The 18,085-nt window shown below is 49.1% G+C and overlaps 2 protein-coding genes and 4 non-coding genes across 6 annotated transcripts; 1 reads left to right on the top strand and 5 right to left on the bottom strand.

Annotated features, from left to right (window-relative positions):
* The first annotated feature begins 1,441 nt into the window (after nucleotides 1-1,441).
* Nucleotides 1,442-4,885, top strand: BEST4 (bestrophin 4). The gene is made up of 9 exons (XM_024762928.1): nucleotides 1,442-1,593; nucleotides 1,686-1,780; nucleotides 2,373-2,606; nucleotides 2,761-2,915; nucleotides 3,321-3,398; nucleotides 3,692-3,877; nucleotides 3,978-4,058; nucleotides 4,170-4,324; nucleotides 4,498-4,885. Exons 1-9 carry the CDS (start codon nucleotides 1,442-1,444, stop codon nucleotides 4,763-4,765), a joined length of 1,404 nt encoding a protein of 467 aa, XP_024618696.1. The 3' UTR covers nucleotides 4,766-4,885.
* A 3,133-nt stretch (nucleotides 4,886-8,018) lies between these two features.
* RPS8 (ribosomal protein S8) lies at nucleotides 8,019-10,653 on the bottom strand. Its single transcript, XM_024762942.1, has 6 exons — nucleotides 10,593-10,653; nucleotides 10,090-10,196; nucleotides 9,523-9,622; nucleotides 8,962-9,137; nucleotides 8,600-8,729; nucleotides 8,019-8,181 (listed from the first exon to the last, which is right to left on the bottom strand). Exons 1-6 carry the CDS (start codon nucleotides 10,594-10,596, stop codon nucleotides 8,072-8,074), a joined length of 627 nt encoding a protein of 208 aa, XP_024618710.1. The 5' UTR covers nucleotides 10,597-10,653; the 3' UTR covers nucleotides 8,019-8,071.
* Nucleotides 8,299-8,367, bottom strand: LOC112411689 (small nucleolar RNA SNORD38). The gene has a single exon (XR_003005683.1). It is a non-coding gene; the product is annotated as a small nucleolar RNA SNORD38 (small nucleolar RNA).
* On the bottom strand, nucleotides 8,834-8,901 carry LOC112411690 (small nucleolar RNA SNORD38). Its single transcript, XR_003005684.1, has one exon. It is a non-coding gene; the product is annotated as a small nucleolar RNA SNORD38 (small nucleolar RNA).
* LOC112411686 (small nucleolar RNA SNORD46) lies at nucleotides 9,702-9,805 on the bottom strand. The gene has a single exon (XR_003005680.1). It is a non-coding gene; the product is annotated as a small nucleolar RNA SNORD46 (small nucleolar RNA).
* Nucleotides 10,280-10,359, bottom strand: LOC112411688 (small nucleolar RNA SNORD55/SNORD39). The gene has a single exon (XR_003005682.1). It is a non-coding gene; the product is annotated as a small nucleolar RNA SNORD55/SNORD39 (small nucleolar RNA).
* Nucleotides 10,654-18,085: the final 7,432 nt, after the last annotated feature.

Genomic DNA, 18,085 nt, shown 5'->3' with positions numbered 1-18,085 from the left:
CTGTAGATGGATTATAGGCCAGTATGATTAACTGATGCAAGGATGGACCTCAAAGAAGCAGTGAAAAGGAGTGAGGCCAGAGGCTGGTGATGGCAGGTGGAAGTGGGGGGCATCTCAGAGGCCTTATACCCAGATTAAAAGCCAGGACCTGGCACTGTTTGGCTCAGGGACAGGCAGGACAGGCATCAGAGGAAAGGTCTCTGATTCTCAGTGTCTGCAGGATTGCCTGGTTCTGGGATGCAAACAGTGGATGGACCAGTAGGTGGAAACCAAAGGGAAAAGACTTGGCTTTTCATGGTAACAGCCGCCCAGGATAAATGCCTGCATGCTCCAGGCTCCAGGCATTGTTTCTCTGAATATTACCAACTTCCCTGTGAGGAAGGAGTTATTGATACTGTTTTGCAAAGGAGGAAACTGAGGTTCAGAGAAATTAGGTCTCTTGGACAAGGTTACAGAGAGCTAGAATTCAAACTCAGGTTTGTCTCTCAAGCTTGTGCTCCTAACCACCTCTCCATGCTTCCTCTCTTCAGAAAACACTTGCATTGAGAACCAGCTCACAGTGTGGGGGAAGGAGCTTCCCAGGACAGGTCAGAGGTGTGATGTAGTGGTGTTTGGCACAGTGCCTGTCACTTAGTCAGTGCTCTGCGATCAGCAGCTGTTATAACACTTAATCATGCATCTGTCTTCTCACCTGGAGCTGGGACAGTAATTCCTGTCACCCTAGCTTCAAGGACATGGTGTGAACTGTGGGGTCAATGATGATGGCATTTATGACACTCAAAGGCCAGCCCAGCCCTGCAGGCATAGGGAGACACATCCAGTTCCCAGCACCAGGGAAAGCTGGGTGACAGCCTCAATCCATCAATGATAACCTCAGTCCAGCCAAACTTTATGGGCCCAGGAGGTACTTAAGTGCTGTGGGGTGAAGGCTAGCCCAGTTCCCCTTCCTCAGCACAGGCTGCTGTCCAGAGCAGGTAAGTAGATGTGGGGTGCGGGTGAGAGTGCCCTGGGCCTTGAGAGACCAGCTATCAGCTTCGAGAGCAAGACTCCAATGTGCATGGGTCTGGGCTAGAGCTGGATCTCCTGTCCTCAACAGTTCAGGACCCGGTTACTCCTAGCCCTGCAAGTGGAAGAGGAGCTTGGGGAAGCTTCATGCATGAGAGGGTGTAGACCTCAGCTCCCCTTTGCCCTACCTCATCCTGGTTTGACCCACACACCACTGAGTTCTAGGGGGTGGGTGTGTGCTCTGTCTGCTCTGCAGCTTCCTCCCCCTTGTCTACTGACACAGGGTGAAGGCTGGGTGGCGGGTGACCAGAGTTGAAGGAAGGTTGCCTGGGGATCTAAGGTGGGTGATGAGAAGGCAAGCTAAGGAGGTTTGCTGGGGCAGAAGGACAGCTCTGGGAGCAGCTCTTGTAACTTTCTGCCCCAGGCCCGCAGCACCATGACGGTTTCATACACCCTCAAAGTAGCGGAGGCCCGCTTCGGAGGCTTCTCTGGCCTGCTTCTCCGTTGGAGGGGAAGCATCTACAAGCTCCTCTACAAGGAGTTCCTCCTATTCATCGTCCTGTATGCTCTGCTCAGCATCACCTACCGGTGCGAGGGTGAGGGCAGGGTCTCAGGGCTGGCCTGCAGGTGACTAGGCTGCCTACCTCCCTCTAACCCAGGCCTCACCTGACATTCCCCAGGCTGTTGCTGACCCAGGAACAGAGGTATGTGTATGCTCAGGTGGCTCGATACTGCAACCGCTCTGCAGACCTCATCCCCTTGTCCTTTGTACTAGGTAAGTTCAAAGAACCAGGGGTTCTCCCTTGTAGCCTCCTAACCATCTTTCCTTACCTTTGGGTTGGGTTGCTAGCTCTGAGGGTCAGAATTACCCCAGCGGAACCGCTTGGAGGGCAACCAGAGCAGGCTCAGCAGGCATGGGAGCTGCGTGCGGGGTCCAGGATTTCCAGAGGACTAGGCCCTGCCTATCACGTGCTGGACCCTCACTCCAAACAAGGCCCAAGCCACCTGCTGGCTTCACAACCCTCTGGGTACTGGAGGAGAACTGGAGAGAGGTGACACCTCCCTCCCGACCCCCATGTGAAGCAGGGCTCAGAGTTAACCATTGCCTGGACTTGAACCATCACTTCTCTTCTGCTTGAGGAGGTTTGCACTCTTCTTCCTCCCTGCCTGGGTTGGTACATCAGGGAGGGACCAAGAGGAAGAGGCTGTCCCCCTGACAGAGAGGCAGGGTGCTGGAGCCAATGTGTCCTTCCCCCTGCCTTGGTTCCACCTGGCCTGGACCACGCGCTCTGGGTGGGGGCAGGACACGCTGACTCCTGAGACCTCCATCTTGCCTTCCCGTCCCCCCTACCCATGATGGTGACCAGGTTTCTACGTGACCTTGGTGGTGAACCGCTGGTGGGCCCAGTACACAAGCATCCCACTGCCGGACCAGCTGATGTGCGTTATCTCGGCCAGCGTGCACGGCGTGGACCAGCGCGGCCGCCTGCTGCGCCGCACCCTTATCCGCTACGCCAACCTGGCGTCGGTACTGGTGCTGCGCTCGGTCAGCACCCGCGTGCTCAAGCGCTTCCCCACCATGGAGCACGTGGTGGACGCAGGTGCCGCGCTGGGGGAGCCCTGGAGCGGGCGGGACCGGACCTGCCTCCCGGGAGGGGAGGTTTGACCACTAGGGGGAGCTCCAGGGCCCCAAGGCGGTGAGTCCCCGGGGACAAGGATGAGTGAGTCTTCATCCCTCTCACTTCATCCCTGCAGGTTTCATGTCCCAGGAAGAGAGGAAAAAGTTTGAGAGCCTGAAATCTGACTTCAATAAGTACTGGGTCCCCTGCGTCTGGTTCACCAACCTGGCGGCCCAGGCCCGGAGGGATGGGCGAATCCGTGATGATATTGCTCTCTGCCTGCTCCTGGAAGTGAGTCAGCCTAGGACCAGGCCCATCTGCCCTCCTCCCCCTAGTTTTGCAAACTGGAATAATAATTTTAGTGCTTAACACTTACATGGTGCCAATTATGTACAGCACACTTTTGCAAGTGTGAGGAAGTGAGGAAACTGAGGCACAGAGTGAAAAGAAACTTGCTCAAGTCACACAGCTAGTTAGTGGAGCTGGGAACCATGCTCAGACCTGGCTCCAGGCTCTGTCCTTGCAGTTACTTTGCTAAACTGCTTTCCATCACAGTCACCCCAGCCTGACAACACCTCTGAAAGCAGAATGAGCCTCTAGACCTGGCCCAGGCCTAACATGTGCTGGGCTCCCCTGTCCCCTCCCCATTCTTCCTTCCTCGCCTCCACTGACTTCCTCTTCCTGCTGTTCCACCAGGAGCTGAACAAGTACCGGGCCAAGTGCAGCATGCTGTTCCACTATGACTGGATCAGCATCCCCCTCGTCTACACCCAAGTAACTGCCTCTCACCTCCCCAGTCCCAGTGCCTACTGTACGTCCTGTGCTGTGTGTGACACTGAGAATGAGAGATGGCACCTGCCCTGGGGCAGTTTGGTCCAGTGAGACACTCAACAGCCACAGGCTCATCTTCAAAGCCTCCCTGGACACCCCACTAAGATGATCCCCTCCTATCTGGTGCTGCCACACCTTGCTACATGTTTTATTATACTTATTAGATCTGCCACTGGCCCTCGGGGCAGGGGTGGCATTTCTCCCTGCCCCACTTAGCCTGGCTTCCCTTTCTCCAGGTGGTGACCATAGCAGTATACTCCTTCTTTGCCCTCTCCCTGGTTGGCCGCCAGTTCGTGGAGTCAGAGGCAGGGGCTGCGAAACCTCAGAAGCCTCTGGAGCCAGGGCCAGCCCTGGGGGACCTGGACATGTACGTGCCTCTCACCACTCTGCTGCAGTTCTTCTTCTATGCTGGCTGGCTCAAGGTGGGCACTTCGGGTGGTCAAGACATGGGCCCAGGGCCCACCCCAACTCTGGGGTTAGAAAATAGGGCTCTAAGCCCAGGAAACACTCCATCACCTGCAGGTGGCAGAACAGATCATCAATCCCTTTGGTGAGGATGATGACGACTTTGAAACCAACAAGCTTATAGACCGCAACTTGCAGGTGATTAGGGGTCTGGTGGCAGCTCACTGGCAGTCAGGATCTCCCTCCCTGCCAGCTCTCAGCCCAGGTATGCAGGAGAGGGGGATCCTTGTGACCCGCTGCCCGCCCCAGGTGTCCCTGCTCTCCGTGGATGACATGTACCAGAACCTGCCTGCTGTGGAGAAGGACTCATATTGGGATGAGGACTCAGCGCAGCCGCCCTACACTGTGGCCACTGTGGCCGAGTCACTGCGGCCTTCCTTCCTGGGTTCCACCTTCAACCTGCGGTGAGTGGCCCACGCAGGCCGAGGCAGGACCTGAGTCAGCACATGGGCCCCAGTTCCCCACCCACCCTCTGGGGTGCCCAGGACTCGGTCCCTCCTGCCCCAGGCCCCACTCTGGGGAGCCGGTCCCCCAGCTGCCAGAGGCTCACTCACACCGCCCTCCCGCCCACCTGCAGCATTAGCGACGACCCTGAGCAGAGCCTGCAGGTGGAAGCGTCCCCTGGGCCAGCCCGGCCGGTGACTGCCGCGCAGACCCCGCTGCTCGGCCGCTTCCTGGGCGTAGGCGCGCCCTCGCCAGCCATCAGCCTCCGGAACTTTGGCCGCATCCGAGGAGCCCCTCGGACCCCTCACCTGCTGCGCTTCCGGGCCGAGGAGGGCGGCGACCTCGAGGCCGCGGACCGCATCGAGGAGGAGGGGTCAGGGGACGAGGCTCAGGAGCCCTAAGCAGAAGCAGCGGGGCCGGGCCATCTGGCTGCCTCCCCTAGGCCCTCCGGAGCTATTAGAGCAGCACTTCCATGCACCCTAAGCCGGAGCACTTAGGGACGACCCTTGAGAAGGCAGAAGAGCCTGAACCAGAGTTAGGAATGCATCCACTTTGGCTTGGGGGAGGTGAAGCTAGGATACAAGAGGTGAGGTACAGAGGACTAGAGCCAAGGGGCACGATTAATTTCCTCCGCAATGCAGGGCTAGGCCGGTTCTTGAGGGAGCATCAGTATCACTGAAGGGCTGGTTAAAGTTTTGGGTATGACTCCCAGCGTTTGATTCATTAAATCTGGTTCATTAAAACTTATTATTTCTAATAAGTTCCCAGGGAATGCTGCTGCTGCTGCCCCAGGGATCACAATTTGAGTCATACATAAAGAGATGTTTAGGATATTCCTTACTGTGATAACCTCACTCTGATGAGGGGTCAAAGTGTGTGCTGGGGTACTTTTGCTTCATCTGTCATATTCAATTTTTTGTTTACAATGAAAATATATTATTGTGCAATTAAAATTGCTTAAAACTGAACTGGAATGCTCTGCCAATGGACTAAAGATGAGGGTTTGAGAGTCTGCCCTGAAGCTGATTCAACTGATACGTGAGGGTAGTCATACACCACCCAGCCTAGACTTCCAGCATCTGAACCAAGCCCTTCTCTGCTCCCACCAACCAAACAGGGAAAAAGGACAGTTTAAGGGGTGAAAGCTGCAGGTCCATCCATCTCTGCGGTAGGACCGCAGCACTCAGCTGATGGTAATAAGAGGGGGCATTGTGGAAAACAGCCCCACAGAGCACTATATTAGAGTTGCTGCTAAACTGAGTTTCTCTAAGATTCCTGCCTTCTAAGCTCAGCCACCACTGAAGAAATTGGCGAATGCCAAAACTGAACATTAAGGCCAAAGGAAGACAAATGCCAGAATTCAAAGGAAGGGAGGCATGAAGAGTGTAGGCAGAGGTCGTGAGGACGCACAGCCTCCTGTTGACTGACAGGATTACAGTGCTGGCTTCTACTTTCCTGCTGGGTGACAGGGGATACTGAATTTTTCTCAGCCTTGGTCGACAAATCTATACTGTGAAGACAAAGCACCTTGTGGTCACCATTCACTCAGAAGGAACCTGAGGTGTTTTGCTGGGTCTACAGAAGAGGTAGCCTTGCTCCAGGGTAAGAATGGTCATCTATGAAGGCAGTGCAGATGGATAGTTGATGAATTCAAGGCTCTTTAGAAAAAGAACCCCTTATCCTATGGACTGACTAGAGGGTGAAGGAGGGGAGGAATAAACATCAATGCCTTGTAGAGCTCAAATTAGAAGATGAAGGCAAAGTGTTGCTGTGCCATGCCCAACACACAGCTCAGCAAACATCAGCTAATGTTGAGGTGGTAAGGGAAGATCACTGGGTGGGAAGGCCAAGGCCAGGTCTCCCCAGAGCCAATGGTAAGGTTTTAGAGGACTGGACTGACTTTTTGTCCTTAAGTTTTTGTACTAGAAAAGGGGGTTCACCTTTCCCAACGTCTATTCACAGAAGTCTGCAATATAGCCATGGTGATGATTAGATTTTGTACTTCTTTAGCTCTTAAGACATGTGCTTTCCAACAACTTTAAACTGGATAAAACCTTTTTTCTTTAGAACTCATTAACTTAAGCACATATTTGAGTGCCTGGTATATTGCCATGTACCTTTCCAGGTACTGGAGATGCCAAAGGAAACATATCCCTGTTCCTCTGGAGATATATTCTAATAGAGGGCAAAAAAAGACAAGCAAATAAAATGAGCAAAATTTATGCCAAATTAAGAGATAAGGAGAAAAAACAGGGGCAAAGGATATGGCATGGAGGGGAGTACAATTTAAAATCCTGTGATCAGGGGAGAACTCACTAGACTAACAAAACAAAGACCTGGAAGGAATAAGCAATGTGGGTATACGATGGAAAGTATTCCCAACACAGGGAATAGTAAGTGAACATATGTTCAGTAAGGCCAGGATGGCAGTCACTATAGAAGGGACCACGTCCCACTGAGTTCCATACCATCTGGTAGGAATTTTGAGATGGGATGTCCTGTAAAAAAAAATCTTATCTTGGGCTTCCCTGGTGGTGCAGTGACTGAGAGTCTGCCTGCCGATGCAGCGGACACGGGATCGTGCCTCGGTCCAGGAAGATCCCACATGCCATGGAGCGGCTGGGCCCGTGAGCCATGGCCGCTGAGCCTGCGCGTCCAGAGTCTGTGCTCCACAAGGGGAGAGGCCACAACAGTGAGAGGCCCGCGTACCGCAAAAAAAAAAAAAAAACCCCGTATCTTTAAAAATGATCACTGATAGCTGGGATTGCACTGGGGACAACAGAAGAGCAAGTAGGATGCAGAGATGTGACCAGAACAGTAGAGGTGGTGTTAAAGGTTGAAGCAACAAGATGTGGTGACATTAGATGTGGGAGTTATGACCCAAGGATGACCGTAAGATTTATGTTGTCATATGAAGACCACTATTTGCTGCAGTCAAATAATTAAGAAACTGTTTGAAAAGGGAAAGCTGAAGAACGTGATCAGTTTTGAACATGGTGACCTTTTAGAGTCCGATTATGATATCCAAATGCAGGTGTCAAGTAGGTCTGGGCTAGTTAGAAAGATGGAGCTTAAACCATCTTTAAAAGTTGATGACAGACAACAATATAGCTAAACTGAAGACAAGAGCTGACCCTTAGAGATTCAGCAGCCATCACTGGTAATATTACATACTTTTGAGTAATGAGAGGGGAAAGGATTAGGGTTCAAAGGAAAATTAACTTCAGAAAGACATCCAAAAGCTGACAGCATACAGATTATGTAAATGTGTATAACCTGTTCAACAATGCAGAAATCTGGAACACAATTTCAAGGTTTCTAGACCATCCATGAACCTGAAATAAACCCCTAAAACCAAGGTCTGCACGAGGGGTCTCTAAGAGAAGCTTATAGAAGCAGCATGGTTTCAGGTTCCAACCATGGTCCAGTCAACAGCCCAATACTGTTGGGGGCCCCGTGCTGGGATGCCTCCCTCATACAGTCTCTCCTCAGCCTGCATGCCACATCCCTGATGCCACTGAAACTCAGCCTCAGGGATGAGAAATGTTCCTCCTGCTATAGAAAGGCACATAATAGGCCTGGGCAAATAGAGGCAGGCAAAAGGAGTTGGGGCACGCTACTGTGTGCCAAAAAATCAAATACACAAACACAGGGCATAGAACAATAAACACCTTTATAACATGAGCTAAGATAGGAAGGAAGAGGATTTATTTGCCTTTCCGGGCCTTGATTTTCCTCAGATAGAACTCCAGCTCCTTTCCCTCTAGCACATAGCCATCTGCTCGGCCACACTGGCCTGGTCTTGAGGCGATGCAAGCTGCAAGAGAGTATGTGGTCCTTAGCAAAATGACACTGTGGGCCTACCCACACCTACGTATCCCCTTAAGAGTCCATGTTGGTCCAGGTATCCTGGGGGCAGGCATGAAGCCCACTGTCTCCTCAGATATACTTTATCATCACTTAAAGTCAGTAGCAGAACTGGACAAAGTTTTCATCACTGAGACAACCCCCTAAGCTTGGACACAGACTTCTCAGAATACTCCTGAAACTCAAGAGGCAAAAACCAAGCTCAGGCCTATGGGCTCCTGCCCACTATTTTCCATTTCAGCTTCAAACTAATTGGATGACCAAATATTCTGATTTGTGCTTGTGTGCTGTTACCAAACTCTCTAGCCTACAGAGGGCACACCGTATCTTGGGACCCTCCCCTCCGCCAAATGCAAAAGCCATCTCACCAAGAAGCTTGCCCTGCTGGAACTGCTCCTCTAGAAGACTGCTAATTTTGGCATTCTTTTTCCTTTCATCATATTTCTTCTGAATTTTCTTTGATCGTTTTTTGTTTAAAATCTCTTCCTCCTCAGGAGTCTGAATAAAGGGAACACACATGGGTTAGTGGGGCCTCCCCAAACTCTATCTCAGGGAAGGAATGTCATAGCCTTCAACACTGCATATCCCATGCCCCTGCCACCTTCCTCAGCACTAAAGGCTTTCATCTCTCCCTTCAGTAGCAGAACTGGACAGAGTTTTCATCACAAGAAGGCTGGAATCAGGGCGGCCTCCCCTCCCCCCACAGGAAGTTGGTTCCCCAAACACGCACCAGCTTGGCCCCCTTCTTGCGGCCCAGGGGCAGTGCATAGTGGGACTCGTACCACTGTCGGTACGGTGTGCTGTCAATGAGCACGATGCAGTTCTTCACCAGGGTCTTGGTACGGACCAGTTCATTGTTAGATGCATTGTAGACAACATCAATGATCCTTGTCTTGCGTGTACAGCCTGCTCACAGGAGAAATTCAGAATCAAGCCATGTGAACCTAAGGTTAACTGTCCCCCACCCGTGCCCTAGCAGGGCCTAAGGAGATGGGAACTCTAAGCCTTTACAGAGCCATAGGGCATAAGCTCATCTTCCACACACCCATCTTTCCAGACGTGGCTGACACCCACACATACATGGTCTCTAGATTCAGCCCCAATCCCTGAAGCTACAGAAGTTAAAAGGCAGGACAGGATGGAGAGAAAGCTCCAGAACCTCAAGGTCTTTCAACAGGAGAAATTTCAGTATCTTGGTTCAGGCCATGGACTTCCTGCTAAAAGCACTTATTGAAGCTTAGAAAACGTTTAGGTGCTGAGTTCCCACCCACGCCTGCAGGGCCTCACTCACACTCGGAGCCCCAGGAGAAGTTCCCCACGTCCAGCCTCAAGGCCCGGTACTTCTTGTTGCCTCCCCGCACACGGACTGTGTGTATGCGGCGGGGGCCAATCTAGAAAACACAAGGAGACAGGAAGTAGGTTATCAAGGAGAAGCTAGAGAGAGGGAAGGGAACCCGGGCTAGACGGAGGTAACAGTCAGTGTAACTATGACAAGTCCTAGCATTGGCAAGTGGCACACAGGTGACCAAGACGGCCACAACCACGCCTAAGGATACTTCTTCATCACCCTAGTTACCTCCAAGAGTTAAAACCTGATTCCAAACACTGAAAATTAAGTCTCCGTGCAACAAAAATTCCAGGTTTCTGACTATCACTGAAGAGCCCACTCGCTCCAGGCGCCCTGCAGGTACCACTAGGACACAGTAGCTGTCATCATGCAATCTCTCAGTATTTACCCAACACGCAAAGGCGAGGAGGCCGCCTAGTCCCTACAGCAAATCGCAGAACCCCACAAAGATTCAGGCGGACCGCGGAGAGCAGGTGGGAGACCTCCCGGGCGGTGAGGCCCCGCACGCACCTTAGTGTTGGCAGCGGGGCGTCCCAGCTCATACTTCCGCTTCTTGTGGTAGGGCTTTCTCTTGCCCCCGGTCTTGCGGCGCTTGTGCCAGTTGTCCCGAGAGATGCCTACGTGTGGAAGCGGGGCGAGGGAGCCTGAGCCAGGGAGCCCGGGGCCGGGGCCCGCCAGCCCAACGCCCCGCGCCGGCGGCCGCACGCTCAGCTCTCCAAGGTTGGCTCCCCCATAGCGCAGTCGGGAGGTCACAGCATTTCCAAGTTGTCATCACGCGCGTGCGGCCCGGCCCCTTCCCGTCCCGACCCTGGCAGCCAAGATGGTGCCGCTCGCGGCCCCGGTCCGTGCGGCCCCCGGAGCGGCCCGGGCGGCCCAAGCCCAAGCATCACCCTCCTCGCGGAGGCTCGCTGCCCGGCGCCCGGGCGCCCGCGCTCCCGGCTGGGCTGCGAGGCAGGATGGCGCCGGATTGAACTCGTTCCCCAACCAAGGCCCCAAAGCAGAGAACCACTCACCCATCGCTCGGCGCTGGCTGAAAAGAGAAAAGGCAAAGCGTCACGGTTCCGTTTGTAAAACGTAGCCCCGCCTCTTGACGTATTTTCCGGGCGCCGCAGAGAGCGGCCTTGGGTCGGAGGGCGGGGCGCCGAGGTCTTGGACCTGAGAGGGTCGTGAGGGCGCTGTATCCCGGTCGAGGGTCAGGCTGGGGTGCAGGAGAGCCCGGCCCTGTGCGCCCCTCGGGGGGAGGTTGAGAGACCCAGGGCACAATTCGGGCGGGGCTTGCCTGGTTTTATTTACGTCTTATAAAGACCCGTTTTAGAAGCTACTGCTGTAGTCCTGGATGAGAGCTGTGAGTGCGTTGGAGAAGTGCGGAAGGCAGTAGAGGTGGAAACGAGAGGGGGACTTGGGTTTTGCTTTGAAGGGTTTGGTTTAGGGGGCGGGAGGTGTGTTAAGGATTCCGAATTCCTCACGTGACCAGTTGGATGACTATTGGTGCCACTTAGTGGGAATGGGTAGGCTGAGGTAGGAGCTGGTCTGGGCGTGTGCATTTTGAGTTCTTGGTGACTCCCGCACGTGGGAATGACAGGCAGATGGATGGTCATGTCTGGTCCATCCATAGAGAAGGGATCTGGACAGAAGGTGTTACTTTGGGAATCGTTGGCGTATAAATGGTAGCCAAAGCTACCAGAATGAACGGAACCTAGGGAGAGCGCATAAAGCAAACTTTTCTTGTAAAGGGTAAGTTAATACCGTAGCCTTTGTGGGCTGTAGGGTCTGTGTCACCACTCAGGTTTTTTTAAAATTTATTTTTGGCTGTGTTGGGTCTCCCTTGCTGCACGCGGGCTTTAGTTGCGGTGAGCGGGGGCTACTCTTTGTTGTGGTGTGCTGGCTTCTCATTGCGGTAGCTTCTCTTGTTGCGGAGCACGGGCTGGCTCTAGAGCGCAGGCTCAGTAGTTGTGGCGCACGGGCCTAGTTGCTCCGCGGCATGTGGGATCTTCCTGGATCAGGGTTCAAACCCTTGTCCCCTGAATTGGCAAGCGGATTCTTAACCACTGTGCCACCAGGGAAAAGTCCCTGCGCCCGCTCTCTAAATAGCAACACTCCTTTTTCTCTACTCAATACTAACATTGTTTTTACATGCTCATTATCTGTATTCCCACTAAAATATAATAAGCATTAGAGTAGGAACTGTGTTGTTCACTACTGTATTTCCAACACCTAGAATAATGCCTGGCATTTAATAAGTACTCAGTAAATATTTGAATGGTAATTTGAGTAAATTATTGTTCTACTAACATTGTATTCAGTGGGTTTTCCCAGTAGACTAAGGTCTTAAGAACATAGTGCACATATGTCATTCATCTCTCCATCCCCAGCCCCTTGGCACAAGAAAAAGAAAAGGCAATTGCATTGGACATAAAAAGGAGAAAGGGGGGACTTCCCTGGCGGTCCAGTGGTTAAGACTCTGTGCTTCCATTGAAGGGGGCAGGGTTTGATCCCTAGTCGGGGAACTAAGATCCTGTATGCCACTTGGTGTGGCCAAAAAAACAAACCAAACCAAAAAACCCCAAAAAAACAAAAAGAAGAAGGTGGATTCAAGGGACATTTGTTTGGTGATGGGATTTTGTGATAGACTGGATTAAGGGGATGAGAGAAGAGTGACACGAGGTTTCTTCCCTGGGAAAACACATTAATGGTGGGGTGACACCACCATTAATAGAGAACACAGGAGAGGCAGGTTTCTGGAAAGTTCAATATTAGGATAAGTTTGAATTGCCTGTGGGACACATAGGTGCTAATCTTTGTATTTAAAGTATTTGGAAAGATGAGTCTGAAGCTTAGAAGAGAATGGGACTGATAATTCCCACCCCCACCCACCATGGTCTCACTCCTCTATCCACCTAACCCAGTGGTCCACCCCCTCAGCTAGTCTGTTTCACATGAGCATTTTGTTGTTGTTACTGCAGAAAAAGCTATCAAAACCCAGTGCTATTTCATAATACGAACACTCAAAGTAGGAATAAAAGGAAATGTATTCAATATGGAAAAGAGTAGTTTACAAAGCCACAGCAAACATCTGGCTCAGTGTTAAAGACTGAAAGATTTACTCCTAAAATCAGGAAGAAGGCCAGGAAGCGGGCCTTCACCACAGTTATTCAACAGTGTACTGGAAGTTCTACCCAGAGTCTTGAGGAAAGAAATAAAAGACATCCATGTGTGAATGGAAAAATTAAAACTGTGTTTATTCACAGAACACAGATCACATCATCTTATAAAACTTCATCTTATAAAACTTCCTATAACAACAAAAAATTATTTGAGCTAGTCAACTAATTTAGCAGTTATAGGACAAAATATCAATTCACAAAAATCTGTCATATATATACACTAGCAATAAATAATCTGAAAAAGAATTTATGAAAACAATTCCACTTTAGGACTTACAATGAAAGAAAACAATTCCACTTTAGGACTGGTGGCACAGTGGTTAAGAATCTGCCTGCCAATAAAGGGGACACAGGTTTGAGCCCTGGTCAGGGAAGATCCCACATGCCACGGAGCAACTAAGCCTGTGCACCGCAACTATCGACCCTGCGCTCTAGAGCCCGCGAGCCACAACGACTGAAGCCCACGCGCCTAGAGCCTGTGCTCCGCAACAAGAGAATCGACCACAGTGAGAAGCCCGCGTACTGCAGGGAAGAGTAGTGCCTGCTCTCTGCAACTAGAGAAAGCCCGCGCACAGCAACGAAGACCCAACACAGCGAAAAATTAATTAATTAAAAAAAAACAAAAAACAAAAAATTCCATTTAAAATAATGTCAACATTAATATTTAGGAATATATTTAATCAAGTTATTAGACTTATTTTATGTATGTAAAGTTGTCTGTACGTTTGAAATTACTAGAAAGTAAATTACTTTTCAAAACACCATGTCAATACCATGCCAGAAAAGCAGAGAAAACATCAAACTTCCACATAAAGGCAAAGCCTTACCCAGATCCAATTCACCCAAAGTCTATATGTAATTTAGAGGCACTGTGGGAAGTTATATTAGGAGCCACTTTCTTCCGCGTTGTGGATGACCTCAATGTGATAGAAACAGTGGGATTTTTGAATTCCAATTTTCCACAGCATTCCACCAAAAAACTGTCATAGTCTTGGCAAATTTCCCCCACAGCTACCAAGGCCTTCAGGTACTCATTGGGCTGGTAAGGGTGGATGTGGTGCAGGAAACAGCCGGTCCTGGCGTCCCCCATTCGAGGCAGTGGAATCTATAGCTACCTGGGGTGTTCAACAACCTCGACGTCTTGCAGAAGTAGGTGGCATATTGCTCACATGGAGGCGCTGTAAATGAGCTGAGTATTTTTCTGGGTTGTAGCCGCCACCGTCGTCTGCATCTGGAGATCATGAGACACTGTGGTCTGTACTTCGTCTTCTTTTAGCAGAGATGTAACCAAACACAAATTGCTGCGCCCAACGCACAGAGAAGCCAAACAATTCCAAAACGTTGGAGTTTGGAGCAGAAAGAGGTTTCTTGCAGGGCCACGCAAGATGGAAGGCTGATGCCCAAAAACCCTGAACTCGAGCCTTTTTTTTTTAATGTACTTGAAAGGTAAACTAATAAATGCATCTGAATCTCTGTTGGGGCAATATTCAAGACAGACTCTGGAGTTCTTGAAATCAGAGCAAGACAGTTCTCTGTGTCCCACACCATGCCCTCCAAGTCTCTACTCTTGCTTTAGCAGAAGTCAAACAGGGGCTCTATGATGCTGTGTGATCCTGGAAAGATCCTCTCTTCTGCTGTCCTCCTAGCCAGACCATCACTCCATGTGCTTTGAGACCATTAACATTAATTGTCTTATGCCTTTGTCCCTATTTTCATTAGTCACCTTAAAAAAATCATCTCCCAGATTATACCTATCACCCATGCTCTAATCCTGACCTAGGTATTACATTATCTTTTTTAAACCCATCTCCCACCATTCTTCATTTTCTAAAAATCTTCTGTGTCCTGTGTTCATCAGAAAGATCCTGTATATCTTCACCCTCTTCTCTGAATGTTTCCTTTTAACATAAATCTGCTTCTTTCGGGATTTTCTCTTTTCTTGTCAGCCTTCTCAAGTGGAGGATGACTGTGCTGTTCTCTAGATGGGAGACAGGTGTGCTCCATGGTCTTCATTGCCAATTTCAGACCATTCTTACTCTATCCTCCCTAAAAACCAAACTTTGAATCTAAGACTACAACAGTCACTGCTCCTCTTTATTGAACTTACCTATAAATTCTAGTTCTCACCAATTTGTGCCTGGAAGATTTTATGTCCTGACTCACTGTCTCTTCCTCTAATAATACCCTTGGCAGTTTTTTGGTGCCTACACATGAGCATCTTTACCTCCCTCAACCGTAAGCTTTCACCAGCTCCTCACCCTGTAAGTCCTTAAACCTGGGATTGGTCCAACCTCTTGTGCCTGACACCTGGGTTACAGAGTGCTGCTGGTTAAAGGCACGTATATCTGCAGACTACTGCCACTAGAAATTAGGAACAATAATTGGCATTAGGCCCTGGAGGATCTTTACAGTGAAAGACTTACTTGGGGAGTTCCCTGGTGGCCTAGTGTTTAGGATTCTGGGCTTTTACTGCGTGGTCTGGGTTCAAACTCCAATTGGGGAACTGCCTGCGCAGCGTGGCCAAAAAAAAACTTACTTGAAGCATAAACTCTACTGGAGAAGACAAGATATTTAGACTGTAATAAATGCTATGAAGGAAATAATGTGCTGTCTTAGGGCAAACTTGAGTTAAGATGCTCTTAGATTGCTTCTCTGGGGTGACAAGATACCTGGGGTAAACTGAGACCTGAAAGAAAAAAGGAACATTTTGAAGAGCTGATGATTCCAGTCTGAAGGAACATCAAGTGTGAAAAGCCCTGAGAAGGGTGTGTACTTCTGGAATGGTGGAGTAAGGATCTTTGAAAAACCACTCCTCCAATAAAGCAACGAGAACACTGGCAAAAATCGTCAAAATCAACTTTTTCAGAACTCTGAAATTAACTAAAGACTTACAACAATCCAAGGAGCATTTATTCAAGAACAACAGCTAAAACTTTGTTCAGTGATCTTTATTGCTTTTTTTTTTTTTTTTTTTTAAAAATCTTTATTGGGGTATAATTGCTTTACAATGGTGTGTTAGTTTCTGCTTTATAACAAAGTGAATCAGCTATACATATACATATGATCCCATATGTCTTCCCTCTTGCGTCTCCCTCCCTCCCACTCTCCCCATCCCACCCTTCCAGGCTGTCACAAAGCACCGAGCTAATATCCCTGTGCCTTGCGGCTGCTTCCCCCCAGCTATCTACCTTACTACGTTTGTTAGTGTGTATATGTCCATGACTCTCTCTCGCCCTGTCAAAACTCACCCTTCCCCCTCCCCATATCCTCAAGTCCGTTCTCCAGTAGGTCTGCGTCTTTATTCCTATCTTACCCCTAGGTTCTTCATGACATTTTTTTCCCTTAAATTCCATATATATGTGTTAGCATACGGTATTTGTCTTTTTCTTTCTGACTTACTTCACTCTGTATGACAGACTCTAGTTCTATCCATCTCATTACAAATAGCTCAATTTCATTTCTTTTTAAGGCTGAGTAATATTCCATTGTGTATATGTGCCACATCTTCTTTATCCATTCATCCGATGATGGGCGCTTAGGTTGTTTCCATGTCCTGGCTATTGTAAATAGAGCTGCAATGAACATTTTGGTACATGACTCTTTTTGAATTTTGGTTTTCTCAGGGTATATGCCAAGTAGTGGGATTGCTGGGTCATATGGTAATTCTATTTGTAGTTTTTTAAGGAACCTCCATACTGTTCTCCACAGTGGCTGAACCAATTCACATTCCCACCAGCAGTGCAAGAGTGTCCCCTTTTCTCCACACCCTCTCCAGCATTTATTGTTTCTAGATTTTTTGATGATGGCCATTCTGACTGGTGTGAGATGATATCTCATTTATTGCTTTTTAATTTGCCCTAATCCCCTCCCCTTCTCCTGGCTCCACATTAGCTTTGAAAACCAGTAGCCTTCTGGCTAAGGTACTTGTGAAAAGCGGCAGCGTAACAGCAGGTGGAGGAGGCAGATGGGTCTGGAGCTCCCCAAAAGCCGCATCCCCAAAGAACTATCACCATTTGACCTGTCTGGCAGCTGGCTGAAAAGCTCCATTCTTAGGGCTTGTCTTTATTTGATCTCACTCAAAGGTCACTCTGTGAACAGCCCTACCCCTGGTGTTTATAAGAAAAAAAAAGTCAGGGGCAACACAACTGCCTGAGGCAGGGTTATGAGTTGGGGCTGACAAGAGGCTGATAAAAAATAATAATAAAAAAATATTTTTAAAAAAGGAGAAATAGGAGAATATGGGAGTTTTAAAAATTCCCACATTTTCCTGGGAATCTAGAAAATCTAGACGGTCATGTGTGTATGCAGGACTGAGTACATGCCCAGTAAAGACCTGCAAAGGCCCTAATATCGGTGATATATGGCTGACCTTGAAGCTCTGCACGAGCAGGGAGTGAAGGCTGTACAGCACGAGCAAGTGGAATTTATCTTAGGTTTTCAAGGTTGGTTTAACATCTGAAAATCAATCAATGTAATATACCTTATTAATAATAAAGGGGAAAAAACACATGATCACCTCAAAACACAGAAAAAGCATTTGACAAAATCCAATATCCCGTCATGTTAAAAACACTCAACAAATTAGAGTGTTTAGAACAAATTAGAACTTCTTCACCTGATAAAGGAGCCACAGCTAACATCATAATTAATGATCAGGAACAAGACAAGGATATCCACTCTCACCACTTTTTTTTTCTTCGTCTTTATTTTTTTGGCTGTGTCGGGTCTTCCTTGTGGTGCGCGGGCTTCTCTCTAGTTGCAGTAGGTGGGCTTCTCTCTAGTTGTGGCATGCAGGTTTTCTCTCTCTAGTTGTGGTGCGCGGGCTCCAGGGTGCATGGGCTCTGTAGTTTGCGGCACGTGGGCTCTCTCGTTGAGGTGCGTGAGTTCAGTAGTTGTGGTGTGCGGGCTTAGTCGCCCAACCAGGGATCGAACCGGCATCCCCTGCACTGGAAGGTGGATTCTTTACCATTGGACCACCAGGGAAGTCCCTCTCACCGCTTCTATTCAAAATTACATTGGGTGTTTTATCCAGGGAAATTAGGCAAGAAAAAGAGATAAAACGCATCTTAATTAAAAAGGAAGAAGTCAAACTTTCTCTATTTACAGATGACATGATCCTATATAGAAAGAATCTCAAAAGAATCTACAAAAGAACTATTACAGTTAATAAATGAATTTAGCAAAGTTGCAAGGTACAATATCAACACACAATGGGGGCGGGGGGAGAGGAGATCAATTAGGAGTTTGGGATTAACATATACACACTACTGTACATAAGATAGATAAACATCAAGGACCTACTGTATAGCACAGGGAACTATATTCAATATCTCATAATAATC

The sequence above is a fragment of the Neophocaena asiaeorientalis genome, unplaced genomic scaffold, assembly GCF_003031525.2.
Source record: "Neophocaena asiaeorientalis asiaeorientalis breed wild unplaced genomic scaffold, Neophocaena_asiaeorientalis_V1.1 scaffold645, whole genome shotgun sequence".
Classification (NCBI taxonomy): Eukaryota; Metazoa; Chordata; class Mammalia; order Artiodactyla; family Phocoenidae; genus Neophocaena; species Neophocaena asiaeorientalis.
Note: the sequence above shows the minus strand (reverse complement) of the source record. Positions and strands in the feature narration are given on the sequence as shown.

Coding starts and splice junctions, on each gene's coding strand:
- BEST4 (XM_024762928.1), top strand. CDS start 1,442: ATGACGGTTTCATACACCCTCAAAGTAGCGGAGGCCCGCTTCGGAGGC. Junction 2,916..3,320: donor CTCTCTGCCTGCTCCTGGAA/GTGAGTCAGCCT, acceptor CTGTTCCACCAG/GAGCTGAACAAGTACCGGGC. Junction 3,399..3,691: donor TCCCCCTCGTCTACACCCAA/GTAACTGCCTCT, acceptor CCCTTTCTCCAG/GTGGTGACCATAGCAGTATA.
- RPS8 (XM_024762942.1), bottom strand. Junction 9,623..10,089: donor GCCCCGCTGCCAACACTAAG/GTGCGTGCGGGG, acceptor TGTGTTTTCTAG/ATTGGCCCCCGCCGCATACA. Junction 9,138..9,522: donor CTTCTCCTGGGGCTCCGAGT/GTGAGTGAGGCC, acceptor TCCTGTGAGCAG/GCTGTACACGCAAGACAAGG.